This window comes from Aphis gossypii, chromosome 3 (assembly GCF_020184175.1).
Source record: "Aphis gossypii isolate Hap1 chromosome 3, ASM2018417v2, whole genome shotgun sequence".
NCBI classification, from domain to species: domain Eukaryota; kingdom Metazoa; phylum Arthropoda; class Insecta; order Hemiptera; family Aphididae; genus Aphis; species Aphis gossypii.
Window position 1 is genome coordinate 32,084,502 of NC_065532.1, and position 20,424 is coordinate 32,104,925.

The window sequence follows — 20,424 nt, forward strand, 5'->3', positions numbered from 1 at the left end:
TAGATTATAAAATCACAATATTAGGTAAATTATTATACAATAATAATAATAATTTACCATGAAATTTAATTGGCGAATGTACACGTACAACATCGTTAACTAAAAAATACAGATTACAGACAAATAATATAACTATTTCAGTAGATAGCAACGATAAGCAATAAATGTAATTTAACGCCGTCGTTATTATTTGATATTTGGTATTGTCGCAACTCGGCTATCGGCCGATAACATCGTAATAAAACCGATTATTAACTGCCCGATTGAATATTTGCAATGAATTATGATATAACTATAATCTGAGTTTGATAAATTAAATTAAATATTCTATATTTATATTCTCTATTCATAATAATACTATTACAGTAAATAACAATATAATGAAGTACAATTGTTGACAGGGTCCCGAGTTTTGCCTTCCGCATTCCGGATCCGGACCGCGGTCCATCAGTAGCCGTAGCCCATTCGGCTCCCATTTTCCTAAACGGCTCCTGTTTTACAAAAAGATCAATTTCCAAACGGCTCCCGTCAAAAAGGTTTTACGAACAGGTAAATTTCCAAAACGGCTCCGGTTGGCTGTAGCCCATAAGCGTAAAATATGACCCAAACACAACCCAAAAGCATAAAAATAAATAACCCGCATAAGTGCAAAAAAACTTAAAACTGTCTCAAAAGAGGTGTGGTTAAACTTTTGTTGGTGTAAACTAAGTAAATCATAAAACATATACAGAAAAATTATATACTTACTGAGAATTCTTTTATTAAAATAATATTAAATTTTAGTGTTAAAAATATTTTTAAAAATGCATGTATAAGTAGAAATATAAAAACAAAAATCATACATTAGGCATTTTTTTCAGTCATAATTTTATTTATATAATCCATAAGTATTATTTCACTACCTATAGATGAAAATTTGTTTCCTAATGAACTCTAGTTCTTTTAAAATTTTAAGTGTAAGTACTGACATGACTGAATTTTAATTTAATTTTTTTTTTCTACGGGAGCCGTTTAGGTATTTACCTGTTTGTTAGACCTTTTTTGGCGGAAGCCGTTTGGAAATAAGCAAACAATAGACGGGAGTCTGTATGGGATCCGACGCCGCCAGTAGCCGACCCTAGAGAGCCTATATAGCCGACCCCTGTCTTAAATAGGTAATAGGTAGGTGGAGAATGGGCATTGGTGATGTCGTTATCAAATACATCAAAATTAAGAAAACCTAAAAATTACAGCACTTATTTTATGATATTGATATACCATTATACCCAAATGACAAAGTATAAAACTAATACAAAACAGCAATGGACATACAAAATGCCATGTTAAAAAAACAATTTTATTTATATGATATAAATAAAACATATTACATTCTAAAAACACGACTATTTTTACAATATAAAATAGGAAGTCACCTTATAGATTTCGATTTTCGAGTATACTTCGCTATTAAATATGCCATTCAAATAAACATGTTAAATTGATGGGTACATAGGTACGTGATTATTACGTATAGGTACTTATACGATAAATGATTCTAAGCGGAGACAGAATTGTCTACCAGATAGGCAAGATGTCAGTCTTAATTCCTAAGGATATTTTGCAAATTAATTTAAATTATACTACTTTCGGTAATTTATTTTTTTTAATGTTAACATTGTGCAGTACAGTAATATTAAGTTGAATTGATTTTTTCCAAAAAAAGTCGCATATAATGTATTATATTTCGTAGATATTATGAAATTATAATAAAATGTTAATAGACTCTGATCTTAATAAAATAGTTATGCTCTTACAAAATCATAGGTACTGATCTATTCTTAACCTTATACCTAATAAACATATTACATATTTACAAATGTATACATTCAAAAATCAAAATAAACATGAATATTCTCTAATAATAAACCTCATTGCAGACATTATCTATTGGGAAAATTGATGGAATTGACTCTGAACTATGCCGCAAAAATCGGATGTCGACAAAAAAAATCAATTGAGTATTTGAGGAGGTTAGTAAGTATACAACATAAGTTAAATAAATATACTTGATAAATATTTATAGTGTTGTACAATATACAACAGTAATAGGTATAATATATAGTTTTTTATATAAATATACATTATACACACACAAACTGATGTAAAACGTGCTTTAAAACCTACAAATCACAAATGTAAAACTTATAAACTGTAAGACACTCAATAAAAATTAATCAATGTAGGTATAGGAATGGGATATTAGAAAAAAAAGTCCGCGGAAAAATTATTTAATTATATAATAATTATTAGATTAAAAGAAAATTAGTTATAATTAAGTAACTATTAAACAAATATGTTTTATTATTAAATGGGTCGTCATTTTTTCAAATAATTTGTTTTAATCACTCTTACTATAAAGACAGTTTTATACACAATATGTCAACATCACAATAATATCTAAATTATGGTTATAGGTACGGAAAAGGATGAGTAGGGAGTAGTAATAATTTGTCGTTTAATGTAATGTATATACTTAATATACAAATAATTTTAAAATAATAGTTGATTGACAACTTTAATTAATGCATAATTTAATAATTATGACGTATATAATAATATTATTTTTTGTTCGGGATTTTTTTTTTCACCAGACTTCTTATCGTTTACCAATTTACCATATTGTACGTTAGTGACTAGTAAGACAAAGTCAACACATACAGGCGAGACGAATAATTAATTGTTTGCAAACAACAGTTGTTATAATTATATTTACTTAACGAATACTGGTTAAAACCTTCACCAGATGTCCATTTAATAATAATATCATTATTCATTAGGGTTAAAATGACGAGCACAGAAATTTTCTATTTAAAATATGCCAATTTTTTTTCCGTGAATTATGATTATTTTGTTGGACATCAAATTTGCTGGTCGAGCTTTGTTTGCAACCAGGCCCCAGGGGGCAGGGACAAAACATTTATTGGATACGACCCGTTAATGCTAAACGAATTAAAATTAAAATAAGATTTTCAGATTTCATATTAAAGGTATTTTAACTAATAATGAGTTATAAATCAAAGGTTTAAAACCATAAACAAAATTCCGAAGTACAAATTTGGCGCAAAATATGTATTTTAGGCTTTAGCTTTCGTGTAATATAGGTAGGTATCTACTCTAAGAACATAAGTTGTGATTCTTTCTATGCTGAACAACTAGGTAGGTACTTCCCTAACTTATTTTTGATGATATTATATTATGGTGGCATGGTGCGGCTTCACTCTGGTCTCTGGACAGTGGAGACCAATTATTATTATTTCTTATTTCTTATACCGATACGGCGATGAATAACTATTGTATATTTTAAATTGCAAGTGTGGCTAATAAACTTTATTATCCAAATTATATATCAGTGAATGACGTCGGACCGTAGAGCTTAGAGCATTTATAAAATATAAATAATTGTTCTGTAATTATGTATTTATGATATACCTAACAAAAATTATAGATTCAGCAAATTAAGTAATTTATTGGCTATACAGCGTTGATTAGTTTTTATTATTATAATCTAAATAGTTTAACTCGTGAGTCATGAGTAATTATTATTAAATTATAATAATCATTTTTTCATCTTATTTAAATGATACCTATCCATGAGACCCAATATTTATTATTCTGTGAGCTAAATGCCAAAGACATAATCATTGATCTAATTACTATAAATACAAAAGCATATTATGTCGACATAATATAAATATTGTAAATACAGACTTCTCACAGAATTCAATTAAATTTAATTTCATCTGTATAAATCTATGATTATCTTTCGATTGCAACGTTTGCAGCTATAACCGCGACCACTCGATTGTCATAATATGATTAATATGGCACATTAAATAATATGATAATATCTGGTCAGTTTAATGTATACAATCACAGCGGTCAGCGACACAACTTAGTATTTGTTAATTGTTCTTCGGAGTCGACGGAATTCGTATGTTTTTTAGTCTATGATATTCGTATTTTGTTAATCTTTAATAGTTTAATACAGCATTGCGTTTGCGTCAGACCTTACAGTCTTTAAATTTAATATTTATATTTTAAAATAATTGTGATATTATGCATAATAAGTAACTTAAAATTTATTTAGGATTAGGGTACAGACCTACAGAAGTAAGTAGTACAGTTACTACAGTTATTACATATTTACATATTTCAATCAACGTCCAACGAGTCTATGTTCTGTGCTACGATTTAAGACCGTTTTATTCTTCCATTGTAAAAACAGTCAGCTGGCGTGTCATCCGACATACACTGTCTGTACTATATAATATGTTAATGATAAGAGACAACAAGACCTTTTGTTGTTTTCTATAGCGAAATATCTAATGCTATTTTTTTCAAATACTTAACTAAATAGAATGTACAGTGATACACTATTAATTTTGTTATAATTAATTGATTTCTTATTATTTTTACGACGATTTTCAGCCAACCGCGTATAGATCGTGTTCACGGACATTGGTTTTATGATCAATCGTCTTTATTTAATGTCCAATATGTTCTTATTGATACAATAACACAATAATTAATTATTGATCACACTATGAATACTACACAGTTTTAATAATAAAATAAATTATTAGTTTTATTATCGGAGATTGTAGTGAAATGGCCGGTAAAACCCCATCCGAAGTATGTATCTGCTTATACATTGTTACAATTACATCTTAATTGCAAAAACAAAGTTAATCATTTTTTATTTTTTGTAGAAAAGACTCCATAAAGAATTGATATCGCTTGTTAAAGAACCTCCTCCAGGAATGGTTGTAGATGCTGACCAAGCCGAACAAAATCTGAATGTGTTAGTACATAATTAATCTCTACTGATGTGTTGGTTATAAGTTTATACAATTCTTATTTGATGATGTATATGTTATAATATGATTACAAGTATTTATATTTTATATATTATTATGTTATAATATTATAAAAATCTTAAGAGGATGTCATACTTAAATATATTAAGTATCTCCATATTACAAACACACAACATAGAAAATTTACCTTTTGGAAAACCAATTTTGTACAGTTTACTTTAAGATGGATTCACACGTAGCAAATATTTTTAATGATAACAATAATTAAAAACTTTTAATAAATTGGCTCAAAATAAATAGTTCTCTTACAATTAAACATAATTGCTTCCTGCATTTCTTTACATTTGGTACCTAAGAATCCAACTTTAGCATTAGATTTAATTGACCTATTATTAAATTTAAAGATAAAAACCTTATCTTTGTTAGTTTCTTTGGTTATTTTTTATAATATATAAATTTTTTTGCAAATTATAATTGTAAAATATACAATTTAAAATGATTCATAATTGTTTTAAGTTGAATAATCATAAAAAACCCGATTTACAAACGATTTCAAATAGATATTAATATCTTAAAATTATAAATTCACTCTAATGTGTGCTAACAAAAAATTTATTCAACAACTAATCAACACAAATTTCCTATGATGTCCGCTTCCATAGCTATTTTTCATTTAAAGTTAATTGGTTTTACCTAATTATGAATTTTTGTTTAATTAGTTGTTAAGTATTAATTACTCATATGAAACTATGAAAGTATACCAAAAATAAATGATTTGATATGAAAACCAAACTTTTAGATATTCTAGGTAATGTTCAGAAGAATAATACTCAATTTTTACTTTCAAAAATACTAATTTTTGATAAAACATGTCAATGTTTTTCAATTTAATTAAAATAATGTACACATTTCCGATTTATTTTTGTATGTTGATTAATGGAACAATTAAATAACTTAAAAAAAATATATGTTGAAATTTTTAAAAGTTTAGAAGATACTTAAAAAATATGCGTGGTAGGTTTGGTTTTGTTAAAAAAATAAAAAAAAAATAAATAAAAAAGTTAGACCCCCTCTTTAAAGGGTATTTTGCTATATCTTCATCATTCTTAGTATATTATCATATGATGTTGGCCAGTCACTTCCTTCTGGAACACATTGTGTATTATGATGTATAGATTTTATTATGTAAATCTAATATTAATAAAATATTTATTACTCATTTTGTAACAGAACTTTGTATGTTATACAATACAAATTATTCAGCTTAGTTGATTATCTGATGTTTTAGTCTTAAGTAGGTTTATTAATATTCACATTTGTATCAGATATGATTAGGATAAATACAATAAATGAAAATCATTTCATCAAATGAAAAATTAGGTAGAGAAATAAATAAATAATTATTATTCAAAAAATATAAACCAAAATTTTCTAATAATCTAACTATCATTTTATTATTTTTTTCCTTAGTATGATTATTTTTGTTTTAAAATTAATTAATTTTAATGAACCAAATGCTTATATATATCTTAATTAGTATATTGTGTGTTATAGAGATTTTATTTTCTGTTTAATATTTAAGTAATAAATTTTATATTGCAGTTGGACTATAAATATGCAAGGTGCTGAAGGCACTTTATATGATGGTGAACAGTTTCAGTTGCAGTTCAAATTTGGTTCCAGTTATCCTTTTGAATCACCTGAAGTAAAAAATATTTATTTTATTTTAATATTATATTCATTTAAATTTATTTTTATTTTTATTTATTTTAAGGTTACATTTGTGGGCCAAAATATTCCAGTTCATCCACATGTGTATAGTAATGGGCATATTTGTTTATCTATTCTTACTGATGACTGGTCACCAGCACTATCAGTTCAATCAGTGTGTCTTTCAATTATATCTATGCTGAGCAGCTGCAAAGAAAAGGTTATTACACAAAAAAATACATCAATAATAATACATAATAGAATAAAAATTTTTATTTTTATTTACAGAAAAGACCTCCAGATAATAGTTTTTATGTAAAAACATGCAACAAAAATCCTAAAAAAACAAAATGGTGGTATCATGGTAAGCAAATAAAATTCCATACTTATTAAACCATGTGCAGTCGTTGCCAGATAAGTTGAGACGGCGGCTGTATTACGACGGTTATCTGTATTTCAATGTTACTAATAAAAATATATTAATATATATTATATATATATAAATATATTTATTTTTATACATAGATAGATTATTATAATTTATACATAGATTTTACTCATCACGAATAGTTTGAGATATACCTATTGAAAAGCGCCGTCGTCTCAATTTATCTGTTAACAACTGTACTTTTGTAGTTTATGATAAAAATCAAGATTTTGTATTTAATTATTGATTAATTTGTTTTATTTTTTTGTTTAGATGACAAAGTTTGAAGAATTAAACATCCATTATTTTATCTTTTCACTAATATATATTCTCATTAGTGAAAATTGTGATCTTATTATTATTGCAATTAAAATATGTACTCACGTTAACAAAATCATTAATTAGACTCAGATCCTGTTAAATGTACATTTGTTTATTATGTATAAATAAATATGATTACCTTTTAATTATTATACACACTTATAAATATATAATGTACTATTATTTTTCTTAAGTTGAATAGTATATTATATTAAAAAATAATCTCAACCCACATTGCTATTAAAATAGACCATTAACATTATAATATTACAAGGCAATTGTAAAAAATCATATATTTATAAACATCGGTACATTTATGTATTAAATTGTAAATCATAAATAAATGAAGTACGAAGTTGTCAACCAACAGGTATGTCAAAATCACATGAATGATACATTTTGAATTTTTTAACCAATTGATATGGGTTCCAAATTTAATATGTTTCAATAACAGCATTGTCGATGAATTTTATTTCATATATTTTTATGAAACTATATGCACTCTATCTAAGTATGTATTACATTAAAAATATAATTTGATTTATTATGTTTTCAAACTTTTTTAAATATTTTATTTTGTTTGTTTTTCTATTTAATAGTTTTTCCCATCAGTAGCATTACTTTATTTTTTCCTACTGTCAAGCTACAAAGATTTAATTATTTTTTTTTCTATAACAAATAATAGTTAAAGAAAATGAATGTCTTGAAAATTCATTGAATAATTAATCATTTAATGTACAGTTTAGTTAATCATTAGTCTACAATTTTCAATACTTACTGTCTCTCTACCTATTTAGTATTATTATTTATTTATTTAATTTTATATACTTACTTTTTAATGTATATATTAATAATTAATATATTATATATATTTTTTAACTACTTAATAAAACAAAAATATTTATCATTTGCAATCTCAACAAAGTATTTTGTTAGAAACTTATAATTTTGTTCAAAAAAATTGAACTCTTGCAGCTCATTATATACCTATACAGTAAATATATGTCTTAAACATAGCGCAAAATAGGAAAGTTATTAAACTATCGAACCAATGAGTTTGAATTTTAATGATTTTAACTAACCCTAAAAATGTTATTAGTCCATTTTGATGATTAATAAGTATTTTATCGTCAAAAGGTCCAGGTACTGAGCTGGGCTAAATTTTATGTACTCCTGCCAGCCCTCCAAGCGTAATGTTATCTAATTAATTGTATATTATAGTTTTGTTGGTATTACTGACCAATACAGACTTGACACCGGACAATGGTACAGTTAGTACTGGTCTGTCTAGTCAGTCTACGCAGCTCGCAGTAGTTATTAAGGTCTTAAAGGGTGACCTTATGTTAGTGTGCAATTGTGATAATTATTATTATTTTAGTATGTTATAATTATTTAATAACTAATATATATATAAGTTAAGTGTTACATTTATTCTGTCTTTAATTTGATTATCTATTCGCCAAATAAATTTTAACAGTAACTTTTAACTTTTTCCGATCCTGATGGTTTGAACTGACTGACAACTTTTAAGGATCTTTGAATAAAGCACAAAACTGCAGCTTTAAGAAAAGTGGGTGATTCCATTTTGTAAGTATTTTACTACATTATTAAATCTAATAATTATTTATGAATTGGAAATAATAATACCTATTAAAAAGGTTAAAAATATTTTCGTACAATAAATTTAATGATTTTTTAGGATAATGGATAGTCGAAAGGGAAGTACATTTTGTGTGGGGCCCCTCGTTCATCCAATATCCACCGAGTCCCCTTTCTAGTTTTTTTTTTTTTTTAAATCAAGCACTGTATACAAAAGATAGTTGGCTAGGCTATGGTGCACCATGTTTATTTACCATGTTATAGCCTGATATGAAAATAATGTATTTGTGATATTGAAATCATAACTAATACCTTAATCAATGCAACCGTATTAAAAGCTAATGTAAATTTAAATTCACTTGTAATAAATATTTATTATAAACTGCGTCTTGAACTAACATAATATTTTAAATTATGTAATTATGTATATATTATGTGATACATATGTATATAAAATATATACAAGCTTGTCACCCCTGTGGATAGTTGTTTGCAAATTTTGGATCTGTTTCTTTGTCTTACAGTTATTTTGATTATAAAATGCTATAAAGTGTACCTTAGGCACGCAAAATAATAATAATTTAAGGTGTTTATAAATTTGTATAAATCTACTAATAAATAATAATAATATAACGTCGTTAAATGAATAACAATAATAATGATTATTAAACAAAAACAATGGGCAGGGCGTTCTGTGGGTCTTCGCATCATACAGCCAATCAGCGCTTACTTTACTACTTTACTACTTTTCTATTGGTTATTATTATTATTGGACGCGTTTAACGTATCTTTACTACTCGAGTCTTAAGATTGAGTTCGTCAGTCGTAGTTAGAACGCAGTGATCTACACTAAAACCCCGCTTAAACCGTTCAAAGCACCAATCCGTTGTCACATCTCATATACGTCGCAAAATAATAATTGATTCATCGTCGGTATATCGTCGTATACACATTTTGAGGTAGGTCTTGGGCGATTGTTTAACTATATGCTTCAAACAATTATTTTAATATATTATAATATATAGGTAATACATATAAGTCGAAATTCAAATTTTATAGGAGAGGCACAAAACTTATTTAAGTATATGCTGACAAATGATCGTTTATCTGTTCAGAACCATTTTTCACTATTATGTAAGTACTATCATTTATCCGTTACAACTACCAACTTTATACACTTGACATCGTATTACACAGCAAAGCAAGTTTTCCCTCATTTATTAAAGTTTTGTCTTAAAAACATGCATTGGTAGGTACTTGAATAGTTGAAAAGTATCAATTTTAGTACCTATTAAATACAAATTAGCTCAAATAAGCAATAAATTATTCTTAGCTTTAAATGACGCTTTAATAGTATTTTATAGTAAAATTAAATAGTATCAAAAAGTATACAAATAAAATGGAATTAATGTGGTGATTTTTTGTAAATTTGTTTGTAATTTTATAATTTTTTATAGGCATACCTTTCATCATCTTATTAAATTTTCTTTGTTCTCAGATATTCTAGTATTTGGTTACGTACCTACAGTCCTACACATTATCGGATACGTGTAATAGTAATACCATACCTAACTTCATTCGCCGAGTTAGTGATTACTGCGAGCTTTTGACTGGTGATGAGAAAAGGTGATTTGGGTGACTACAGTGGTCAGTGGGTTAGAATATTAAAATACGTAATTATATTATAATAATTATTATTATATCAACAGAAAGAACTCTGCAGTAATGTACTATTTTTGCCTATAGTATACGCCGGGTAACATTTTATTAAGGTTAAAAACTAATAAATTATATTATACTATTTTACTGCCTAATTATTTAAAATAAATATATTTAATTTAACAGTAAAGTATTTAATTGTGTAATTTGAATTGCTCTATTTTTAGTCATTAGTGGTACGTGACTGATTAATAATACCCTTAAGTGGTACGCAATAAACAGTTTGAGAACCGCTGATCTAGAGTAAAGATAGAATTTCCACTTCTAAAACCGTATTACTTTCTAGATGTTTTTAGAATAGGATAATCATTTAACTATTGCTAAGCCGTCTAATAATTTAATTAAACAAAAATCTCATCTTTAATTCATGGCTAACAGTGTGTTCTTTGAAATTCAATTGTTATGTAACCATCAACACTTTTCATTGTCATACACTATAGCGAGAAATATTTTACTAGTTTTATAAGTTTGTGACCTATTCACACATTTCTCTGAGTTTACTGTTTGAAACTGAAATGATTCTGATTTGTGAAAGTCATAGTAAGTATGTTATCAATCATTTTATGAATGATAAAGAAAGATATATCTTTTTTTACTATCATTAAAAATATTATTGTGGATACCAACGTACCATAATTAAGGTAAAAAATATTATTTGTTTTCATAATTGTGTAGGTATTTTGTTATTTATTAATTGTGTATATATTACTTATATTTATCTCAGTCAATACATTTATTATACTTTGAAATTATATGTTTATTTTTAGTTGTCAATGTAATATTTAACTAAGATTTTTTAAATTGTTTTTACGTATTATGATAATACATATCATCTAATATCTATACACATATTCTCATTTTATTTTTAGATTCTGAACGAAGTGATGAATGTATTAATTTTCAATGATATGTGTGTGTTTTTTTTTTGTGTGCCTGTTTACAGCATAACTTGTAGAAATAATGCGTCAATTTCAAACTTCAAGGATGGTTTCCGATGGCAAAGTGAATATCCTTGGTGCATTATAGAGGTCAAAAGTAAGAATTGTCTAACATTTATTAAAAAAATCGATTTTTTTATTAGGTTGTAACTCAAAAACTAATAACTGTAAGTACTAGAAATTTTTTCCAAATGTTTATATTAGCATTACCTATGTACAGTTATATACCATATTTTTGCTTTTTTTGATGATGAAAGAAATTTTCAATGTTTCTGGGTATTTTTTTTTTTTTGAATTGTTAAAAAAAATTTTAGCTGCCCAAAAAAACTTGAAAATTTAATACAAAGTTATTCATAAGTCGTTCTTATTGAAATTAAAAAAAAAATCAAAAATTTCTTTTATAAGAGTTAGTTCAAATTTTTAAGAAGTATGTCTAAATCGCGAAAATTTACAAGTAAATTTGTAGTTGAAAATTCATATCATTTTTTTTTATATCTAAGGTCAACACTAAGTTTTTCATAAGTTTTCCTTCAAATAGCTATAAAAAAAACTTGAAGTGTGCCGTTGTAGGAAAAATGTTATGAGTGTTTGAATTTAAATTTTTTACGAAATCGCGTAACGATAACGATTTATCCTCAAACGATTTCAAATATTTGTTATTATTCAAAAAGTATAAGTCGTAGAGATGCCTGAAAATTTCATAAGTTATTTAGATTGGAATTTTCTTTATATGATTTAGTTTTCAAAATATTTCGTTTATTTTAAGCCTTTAAGGCTATTTATAATCATTTGAAATATTTTTTTAGGTTCTGAACGGAACGATGAATATATTGATTTTACAATGATGTGTGTGTTTTTTTTTTGTGTCTGTGTACAGCATAACTATTTACTAGTCGAAATAATGCTTTAATTTCAAACTTCGGGAGTGGTTTTCGATGGAAAAATGAATATCCTTGGTGGCTTGGTGCTTTATAGAGATAAAAAGTAAGAATTTTCCAACAGTTTTTAAAAAAAAAAACGATTTTTTTTTATATGATTGTAATTCAAAAACTAATTACTGTAAGTACTTGAAATTTTCACTAAATGTTTATATTAGTATTAAAGTTATTCCAATAGAGATAAAAAAAAACTAAAGAATACATAGGCATATTTTTTTTTTATTAGCATTTGAAGTTAAAATTTTGACAAAAATCGTCAAAATCATGAATATTTACAAATTATTTTATAGATATAATTCATAAAAAATTTTTTTAAGTAGCTTAGAGTTAAAAATTTAATACAAGATTTTCCATAAGCTTACAATAATTATAAAAGAACTTCAATTTTGGTGTATTCAGGCCATTAAAACATATAAACCACCTTTTTCACCAACCACTAGAAATTATTTCTAGGCTGACAAATCATCTCCGTTCAGAATCGTTTTTCGTTTACAATGATACTTATCAGTTATCATTGGATTCAAATGTATACATCCATTAGAGTGACCTACTACCTATACAGCAAGTAAAAAATCGTTACTCTTTTTTTCTTATTGATTTTTATAATATCGGCTTCTAATGCCATTAGTTTAAATCATATTTACATTATGTTTACAATATAGGTTTAAAGCTTATACTCATTTTTATATTATTATATATTATATATTTTATTCTATTCAATATTATGTATACTATATAATTTAAATAATACATAATATCTAGTCAGTCGTTAGAGTTAAAAAATAATAATAATATACATCATTTAAAAAAAGGGTTTTTAAGTGAAACAGTTTTAAGAAATTGTAAAGGAAATTATAAATATATTAGATTTATCTTGTCAATTTACGCTTACCTACTTAACAATAGGACGCAATCGGAACACAAAAAAGGTAGGGAAAAAATCGTTTACCTGTGTCAGGGACGCAATCGACGAACTCCGATCAACTATATATGTACGATGTACCTACTTAAATACTTAATATTATAATAATTAATAAATATAAAATATAATATAATACCTATTCATTTTATAACTTTAAAAATTAATATTCATGAATCGTGATACATACATATTATGTAGGTATTTGTATTTAGTTTATACTGTAATTTTTTTCAAGTGGTTCTTTTTTTAATATTGTATTAATAGGTATTTAATTTATATTATTATTGCAAAAAAATGTTTGAAACTGAACTTTAACTGTTAATATAATATATACTTACAACTTACTTACCTAACCGGTTCAATTCATTTTAGCACTCGGAAACCGTTGAGATTTGAAAAAAAAAACAGTGGTCCAAAATTCACTCTTTCATGGTACGTTGATTATATTTTTTCAATATAGTATTATTGTGTTCAGCCAAAAATTGTTTTCAAATTTTAATGATTGCCGAGTTGTAAAACGAACTAAAGCTGGCCAAGTTACACCTAAGGTAAAAAAAAATTACTAAGGATTTATAAATATTTAACCAATTAACCATGGAACGACTATATAGTGGAACAAAAGGTAGAGATTTTCAGCCGTTTCGGTCATCAACAATAACCTAACGGATGCTTAATTTTTAAACAAATATGTTTGTGTCTCATTGTCAGCTTGTTGTAATCTGGTAGCTATCTGTTTTAAATTTTATATATTATCACTTTATTACTCGACACCACGGTTTAGGATCTTAAACCGTGCTCGACACTCATCTATCTCGATGTCTATAGTTCAGTCGTTGATAATAAAAGATCATAAATTATCTATGAGTCCAGTGCTTTCGAGAACATTCTCTTAAGTTCGTGTCGTTTGTGATCAAGTTTTACATCAATTACATTACGCAGGGTCATAGCTGCTGATAATAAAAAATTATCTTCTACTATCTATGAAAGATGAGATAAAAAATATTCTTGTGGAGTAGGCCAACCGAAAAATGTAAACAAACTTAACACATCGATCAGCTGATTAGATATTTGAGTGTTGCTTTAATTTTGTTCTGTGGTATGACTGTGCTGTTTGTTTTGATTATAATTTAATGACGAATAAAAAGATTATAGTGACTAGTGCGCACAAAAACAACGTAAAAAAACTGTTGTGATTATTACTTACTGTTTACAAATACGGAAAATTTTTAATCAGACCTACATTGAACTAAATTCGCGGGATTCGATTTTCTGTCGTTAAGCACTAGGTTATTCGAGAAATCCAACGACGCGTTTGTAAGTAAAACTGTACGAGTCCAGTGTCGTTTGATCCGAGAAAAACAATTGCGCATTTAGCGGTTTTAACCAGACGTAGGTAAGACGATGACAATTCCGGTTGTCGGTAATTTTATTTGACATGTGCGGATGTTTTGTTTCGCTAGAATGAGAAGATGGCTGCTACTCTGCTAGAGAATACTAAAGGATGACTGATTCCGAAACTCATCTGCTGTCTTTCAGTCTCGATAATTTGGAAATCGACCCCACCAGGTATGCATTGTTTGTAGTACAATTGATTTGTAGGAAATGTCTGTGTTTTTGTTTGAGTACGTACATTAGTTAATACGACTTTAGGAGTATCAGTTATGGGAAAAAGTGATTTAAATTATTATTTATTATTCTATTTAATAAATTTCGATTCACGAGTAACTAATATTGGTATGTTTTTATCAGATTATTATGTTTACTTAAGTTCTTTGAAATTAATGTACTTGATCTCAGTGTTATTATTATTATTATTATTATTTGACCCCTCCCCCAACCCTACCACCACAACCGTCTTGCAGGACAGCTTCTTTGTGAAAGTAGAAAATAGATTTGATACATAAATAGAAATATCTATTTTCAGTTTTTGTCAAAGGTTAAAATTTTGTCAATATCAAAGTAGTAATTTATTTATGTACACATACAATATATTTATTTTATTATGGTAAAATTATAAATTAAAACTCTCAATAATGTTAAGCTTATTAAATCATAAGTATCTCATTAGTCGGGTAGATGTCATTGTTTTTATGAATTTAACATTAACTTATCTAATCTTATTTTAATTTTATACTGGCCTGTTAAAAATTTAAATGAAGCGCCTAAACTAGAATTGAATTGTTTTAAACTAAAAAATGATTGTTACATTTTTTAGACCCCATAAGTATCCCGGAAACGTCGTGGAAAAGGACAATGACAATAAAGAACCATATCCTACTGGTTGTGTAATATGCCGCTGCATGAATACAAAATCATTAACCTGTGCTTATCCTCAAAAACAAAATACTGAATTGCCAACAAAAGATTGCATTCTAAGGCCTCCCAAGTTAAACAGAGTAGAAAGGTGTAAGCAACAATATGCAGCAGCATCTCCAGTACCTGTCAATCGAAGGTTTAATCGTAAGCAATTAAATCGAAAATGGTCAACCGATGATGAATTTCTATCGGAATTATCATTGAATAATAACAACAATAGTAATGAGTGTACAAACGTCATACCGTGTACAGACGATGTAACAATTGACGAGTTAGCCAGTTATTTTGAAGATCTAGTACACATTCCTAAAAAAATGTCCGACATGGCTGAACTGATGTACAATTAAACATACACATATAGATCATATTTTATTGTTATTCTGTTTGTTTATCTTTTAGGTAAAACTTTTATCGGCTTAAAAAAAAATGTAATAATAATAATTTGTTGTAATCAATCATATTCAATTTGTTATATTACATATAGCAATTGAGGAGAATACTGATTTAAATGTTATTACATGAATTGTTATCAACGATTGTTTTAAAAGACCAAGTCATGTAACAGTATAATTATTTAGTCACTTTTTGAATAATCATATGATGTGTACAAGGAAGTAAATTACTAATACTTCATTACTATTCGTTATGTAATATACTGATAGTCAAGTGTGTATTCTCAATAAATTTTTTACTAAAATAGTTTGGTTGTAAGAATATAAATTTAATATACATCTACTTATCACTTTTATTAATTTAGAATTTAATTTCTCAATTGCATATAGTTAACTATTTAAAATTATACAAATTCTATATACTATATTCACAAATTATATTTTTTATTAATTGTAAAACAAACTGCACATTTAATATTTTTAATAAATGAAGCTAGTATATTCAGAATAACAGAACATTTAAAAGAAAATTATTTATCATTAGCTACGAATAAATTGAAATTGTACATTTTTTTTTTTTTTTTTTGTTTAATTTCATTATGTAAAGACAAAATTTGTATTAATTTTAGTAGAATTATGTAAAATTTATTTTGCAAAAATCATTAAATAATAGTTATTAACTAAATTATGAACAGTTATTAGATTTTAAATATGTACAAAATACCATGACATGGGTTGAAAGATTATATAAATATTAGAATGTAATAATTGATCAAAATTTATATGTAATAATTTTTATTACTATTAACAAAATAATGTTATCTTATAATTTAAATGTATTATTTTTCTCTTAGAACATATTAATATATCAATTCATTTTTAATCTTACAAAATAATAAGCTTTCAACTTTCTAGAATTTATATAAATATCTTGTTTAACTGTTGTATAATTATAAACATGTATAATTTAAATTAAACATTGTTTTATTTTAATTCAAACAACCAAACCAAATTAATTTTAGTAATATTACCTATATTATGTTCTGTTTTTGAAATTTATATACGTACTTATAATTAAATGTTTTATTTATCTACTAAAGTATTTTATTGAATATTTTTTTTTTCTGGAAAGGGTAATTATTTGTCTAACTAATGAGTGTTAGTGATCTTTTGTTATGTCAAATGTATGTGATTTTATAGATGACCTTTTATTATCAATTAAATTTAAATAATTTTGAAAGTATAAATTTAAAATTACTAAGAAATATTGTTTTAATTTTGTAAGTTTTTAAAGTAAAAAAATAAAATAAATTTGATTGCCCAATAGTACAATTCATCTTTAGTTGTTATTTAAAATATTTTGTAAAATATTATGTGAGTGATAAATAATGTAGTCACAGTCTAACATCAGTTATTCCATATATTTGATATCTTTTTCAAGACATGCTCAACAAATACAAAACAATACTGTTGTCAGAAATTTAGTAAATTATAATCATTTATATAAACAAGTAGACACCGACACAATGTATTATTTGAATAGAAAACCAATCAATCATTTGTTATTAGAACAGCCTATTTTTTGTGCATCACTTTTTGGACCATTTGCACATCCCTTCCCACAACAACCATTAATAGGTCGATAATTTGGTGTCCAAGCACCTAAACTATTATTACTGTAATAATCCATCGGATAACTTTCATTAGAATTGAATTCAATTTGATTCATAACTACAGCGCCCTCATAAGGCGACAAAAATGGTTTTTCGAATGCAGTGCCCCAATCGATAGACAACCTCGGACATGCAATCTGTATCCAAGCATCAACTGTATCTCCAAATAAGGATAATTTTTGTGGAAATATCTCTGATAAGAGGATAGTCACAGAGTTTTTCATTTGTGATCTCATTTGTTCCTAGAAATGACACAGTACAATATAAATTGAATATTATTGCATACTAAACAAACAAGCACATTTAAGTATTAACCATACATGAAAATAATCCAAAACTTTGGTACTTCCTTGTCTGCCCAGAGTGCCTAAGACCAAACCAAACGTTTTTGCACCTTTGGCTCGTTCAATTGCTTTCAGTCTTGTAGCTTTCATGACATCGTGATCATAGTATTCCCTGGTCAATTTTCTTTCATAAGGGTCATACCTAAAGTTAATACATATGTCATAAATACTATTATATTGGCTAATGAATAAAATATGTCTCATTAATGAATTGTATAATGTTACAATATAAATTGTAAAGTTTTAACTGTTAATACTTATTTTTCATATTTATTTAATTAATTTTTTGAATTAAACTTTATTTCAGTTTCACGGCTTGGTTGTTAGTGTTACATGATTTATATTTGTTAGTATTTAATAAAATAGGCAAGTGTTCAAAATACTAATTTAAAACAATATTTATCAGGTACAACATGTTTTAAGCAACAATCTATAAATATTTGTAAATCGTATAACCTAGTATAATATGGAATCTAATAATCTAACAAATAATTGTTGATTTAATACATGTGTTACAAACAAGTCATAATGAAAGAAAATTAAACAAATGTATCCGTACTTGTTTACCTATATGCTTCGAGTTCAGGATTAGCTATCATTATTGATTCTAAATGGAAACGGCCATCACCTAGATAAATCAAGCAATCAGCATCTGAAACCTTTGGTGAGGTACATCCTAAAATTTCTCCGGGCGACAGTGGTTTTTCTTGAGGAACTTTCACAGAATAACTAAACAGAAAAATTAGGAAAATAGAAAATTCTTCAATCGAGGTGTTAGTTATTTATAACAATTATTAAAATGTTCAGCTACTAACCCATCTGTTTTTAATTTATTAATCAACCCTTGCAAAGTGGTAACAAATTGAACTGTGCTCACAAACAACAACCTCTGTTGTTTAGTGAAGTTCAATTTCACGGTTTCGATAAGGTGGATGGCGTCAATCTTGATGTCGACAAATACATATAACACTTTGACTCCTTCGGTTTGATCAACGGGAACGAGACAACTGTGGCCATAGTGCACTAACAGGTCGACACCAAGTGCTTTGGCTGTGAAATCGTCAACACAACAAGCACCGTAGGTAACATCGCCCATAATTACCGCATCTGCACCTGTGAATCTTTCGATAATGTCGCACAACTGTACAGCAAACATAGTCAGGCCTTCGGGCATTTGCAGTGCAACGCGTTTGGCTTGCATTTGACGCAGTCGCCATATGGTCTTCGGAAGTTCAAAGTTGTAGTTAGGTGGTAACGTTTGTATAGCGGCGATTAATTCAGGGTCGTTGGTGATTTCATCAGGTATTTTGTTCATCACTTTGGCTGACGGTCTGAACACCTTCCGCTCAGTCTTAGCCTTAACGACTACGGCATCAGACATGATTTATATTTTAATTAATATGCCGGTACGTTATAAAAGTAAACCAACTATGTTCATATTCATTCGGTTATTCACAAATAATATTAATGACCAATTATTGCTTCAAATCTTGAACATCGATAATATAATTTAATAGATTCTATAAAAAATTTAAATTTTGAATAATAGGGCATAGGCTTACCGCTTGAGTTCTCCACGCACAAAATAATTAAATAATATTAAATAAATTGTTATCATAATATTTTTAAGATTTCGAGTTTTATCATTTCTTATCAAACATCACAGAAATTACAGAATAACAACTCAAGCTTAAACGTCTAACTCCACGGAAATACTTCTGTCTTCTATAAAAGTGTTTAAAATCATAGAAAAAATTTATTTTATTCTATAGTGAAACCTTAACAAACTAAATTGAATAGTTTTGCAAAATTTGCTGTTAACTCGAATATTGCATTATTGCTGATACATAAATACTTATTTAATCAAGCATGTTAATTCTACAATAATTCTCCCCTACTTATTCTATAATAAAATTATTTCTCTACTTTGTACAAATATTAGTTTTACTTTAATATGGTATGAACTATGAATGTGTCATGTAAGCACATTTAATTATACAAAGTACACAGGAGCAGCAAAAAAGTAGGACTTCAACCCTTTATATTAATTTAGAAACAACAGAATACACGGTAGTCAGTAGGGATAAACCAAAGTCTAAATAATAAAACTTATTAAAATATACTTGTAGTATGATGCATGTATTCACTGGAAGCATTAAATACTTTTAATTTCCAGAAGATCCATATTTTAGTAGGTACAATCTAGAAACCAAAAATTGTATTTTAATCTAAAGTCATATAATTAAGATATTCAATACTATCCATTAAA

At 26.7% G+C, this 20,424-nt stretch overlaps 3 protein-coding genes across 3 annotated transcripts; 2 read left to right on the forward strand and 1 right to left on the reverse strand.

The window, feature by feature from the left end:
- Positions 1–4,016: 4,016 nt before the first annotated feature.
- LOC114129266 (ubiquitin-conjugating enzyme E2 W) lies at positions 4,017–7,460 on the forward strand. Its single transcript, XM_027993945.2, has 7 exons — positions 4,017–4,149; positions 4,468–4,671; positions 4,749–4,840; positions 6,459–6,561; positions 6,631–6,786; positions 6,855–6,930; positions 7,267–7,460. Exons 2-7 carry the CDS (start codon positions 4,648–4,650, stop codon positions 7,278–7,280), a joined length of 465 nt encoding a protein of 154 aa, XP_027849746.1. The 5' UTR covers positions 4,017–4,149; positions 4,468–4,647; the 3' UTR covers positions 7,281–7,460.
- A 7,435-nt stretch (positions 7,461–14,895) lies between these two features.
- Positions 14,896–16,490, forward strand: LOC114129260 (uncharacterized). The gene is given in 3 exon segments (XM_050204654.1): positions 14,896–14,930; positions 14,933–14,996; positions 15,646–16,490. Coding segments are annotated over 3 exon segments (543 nt in total). The 5' UTR covers positions 14,896–14,899; the 3' UTR covers positions 16,094–16,490.
- Positions 16,491–17,540: 1,050 nt separating this feature from the next.
- Positions 17,541–19,750, reverse strand: LOC114129255 (2-(3-amino-3-carboxypropyl)histidine synthase subunit 1). The gene is made up of 4 exons (XM_027993928.2): positions 18,971–19,750; positions 18,723–18,884; positions 18,132–18,297; positions 17,541–18,053 (listed from the first exon to the last, which is right to left on the reverse strand). The coding sequence occupies exons 1-4, from the start codon at positions 19,534–19,536 to the stop codon at positions 17,694–17,696; spliced, it is 1,254 nt and encodes a 417-aa protein (XP_027849729.1). The 5' UTR covers positions 19,537–19,750; the 3' UTR covers positions 17,541–17,693.
- Between the last annotated feature and the right edge of the window lie 674 nt (positions 19,751–20,424).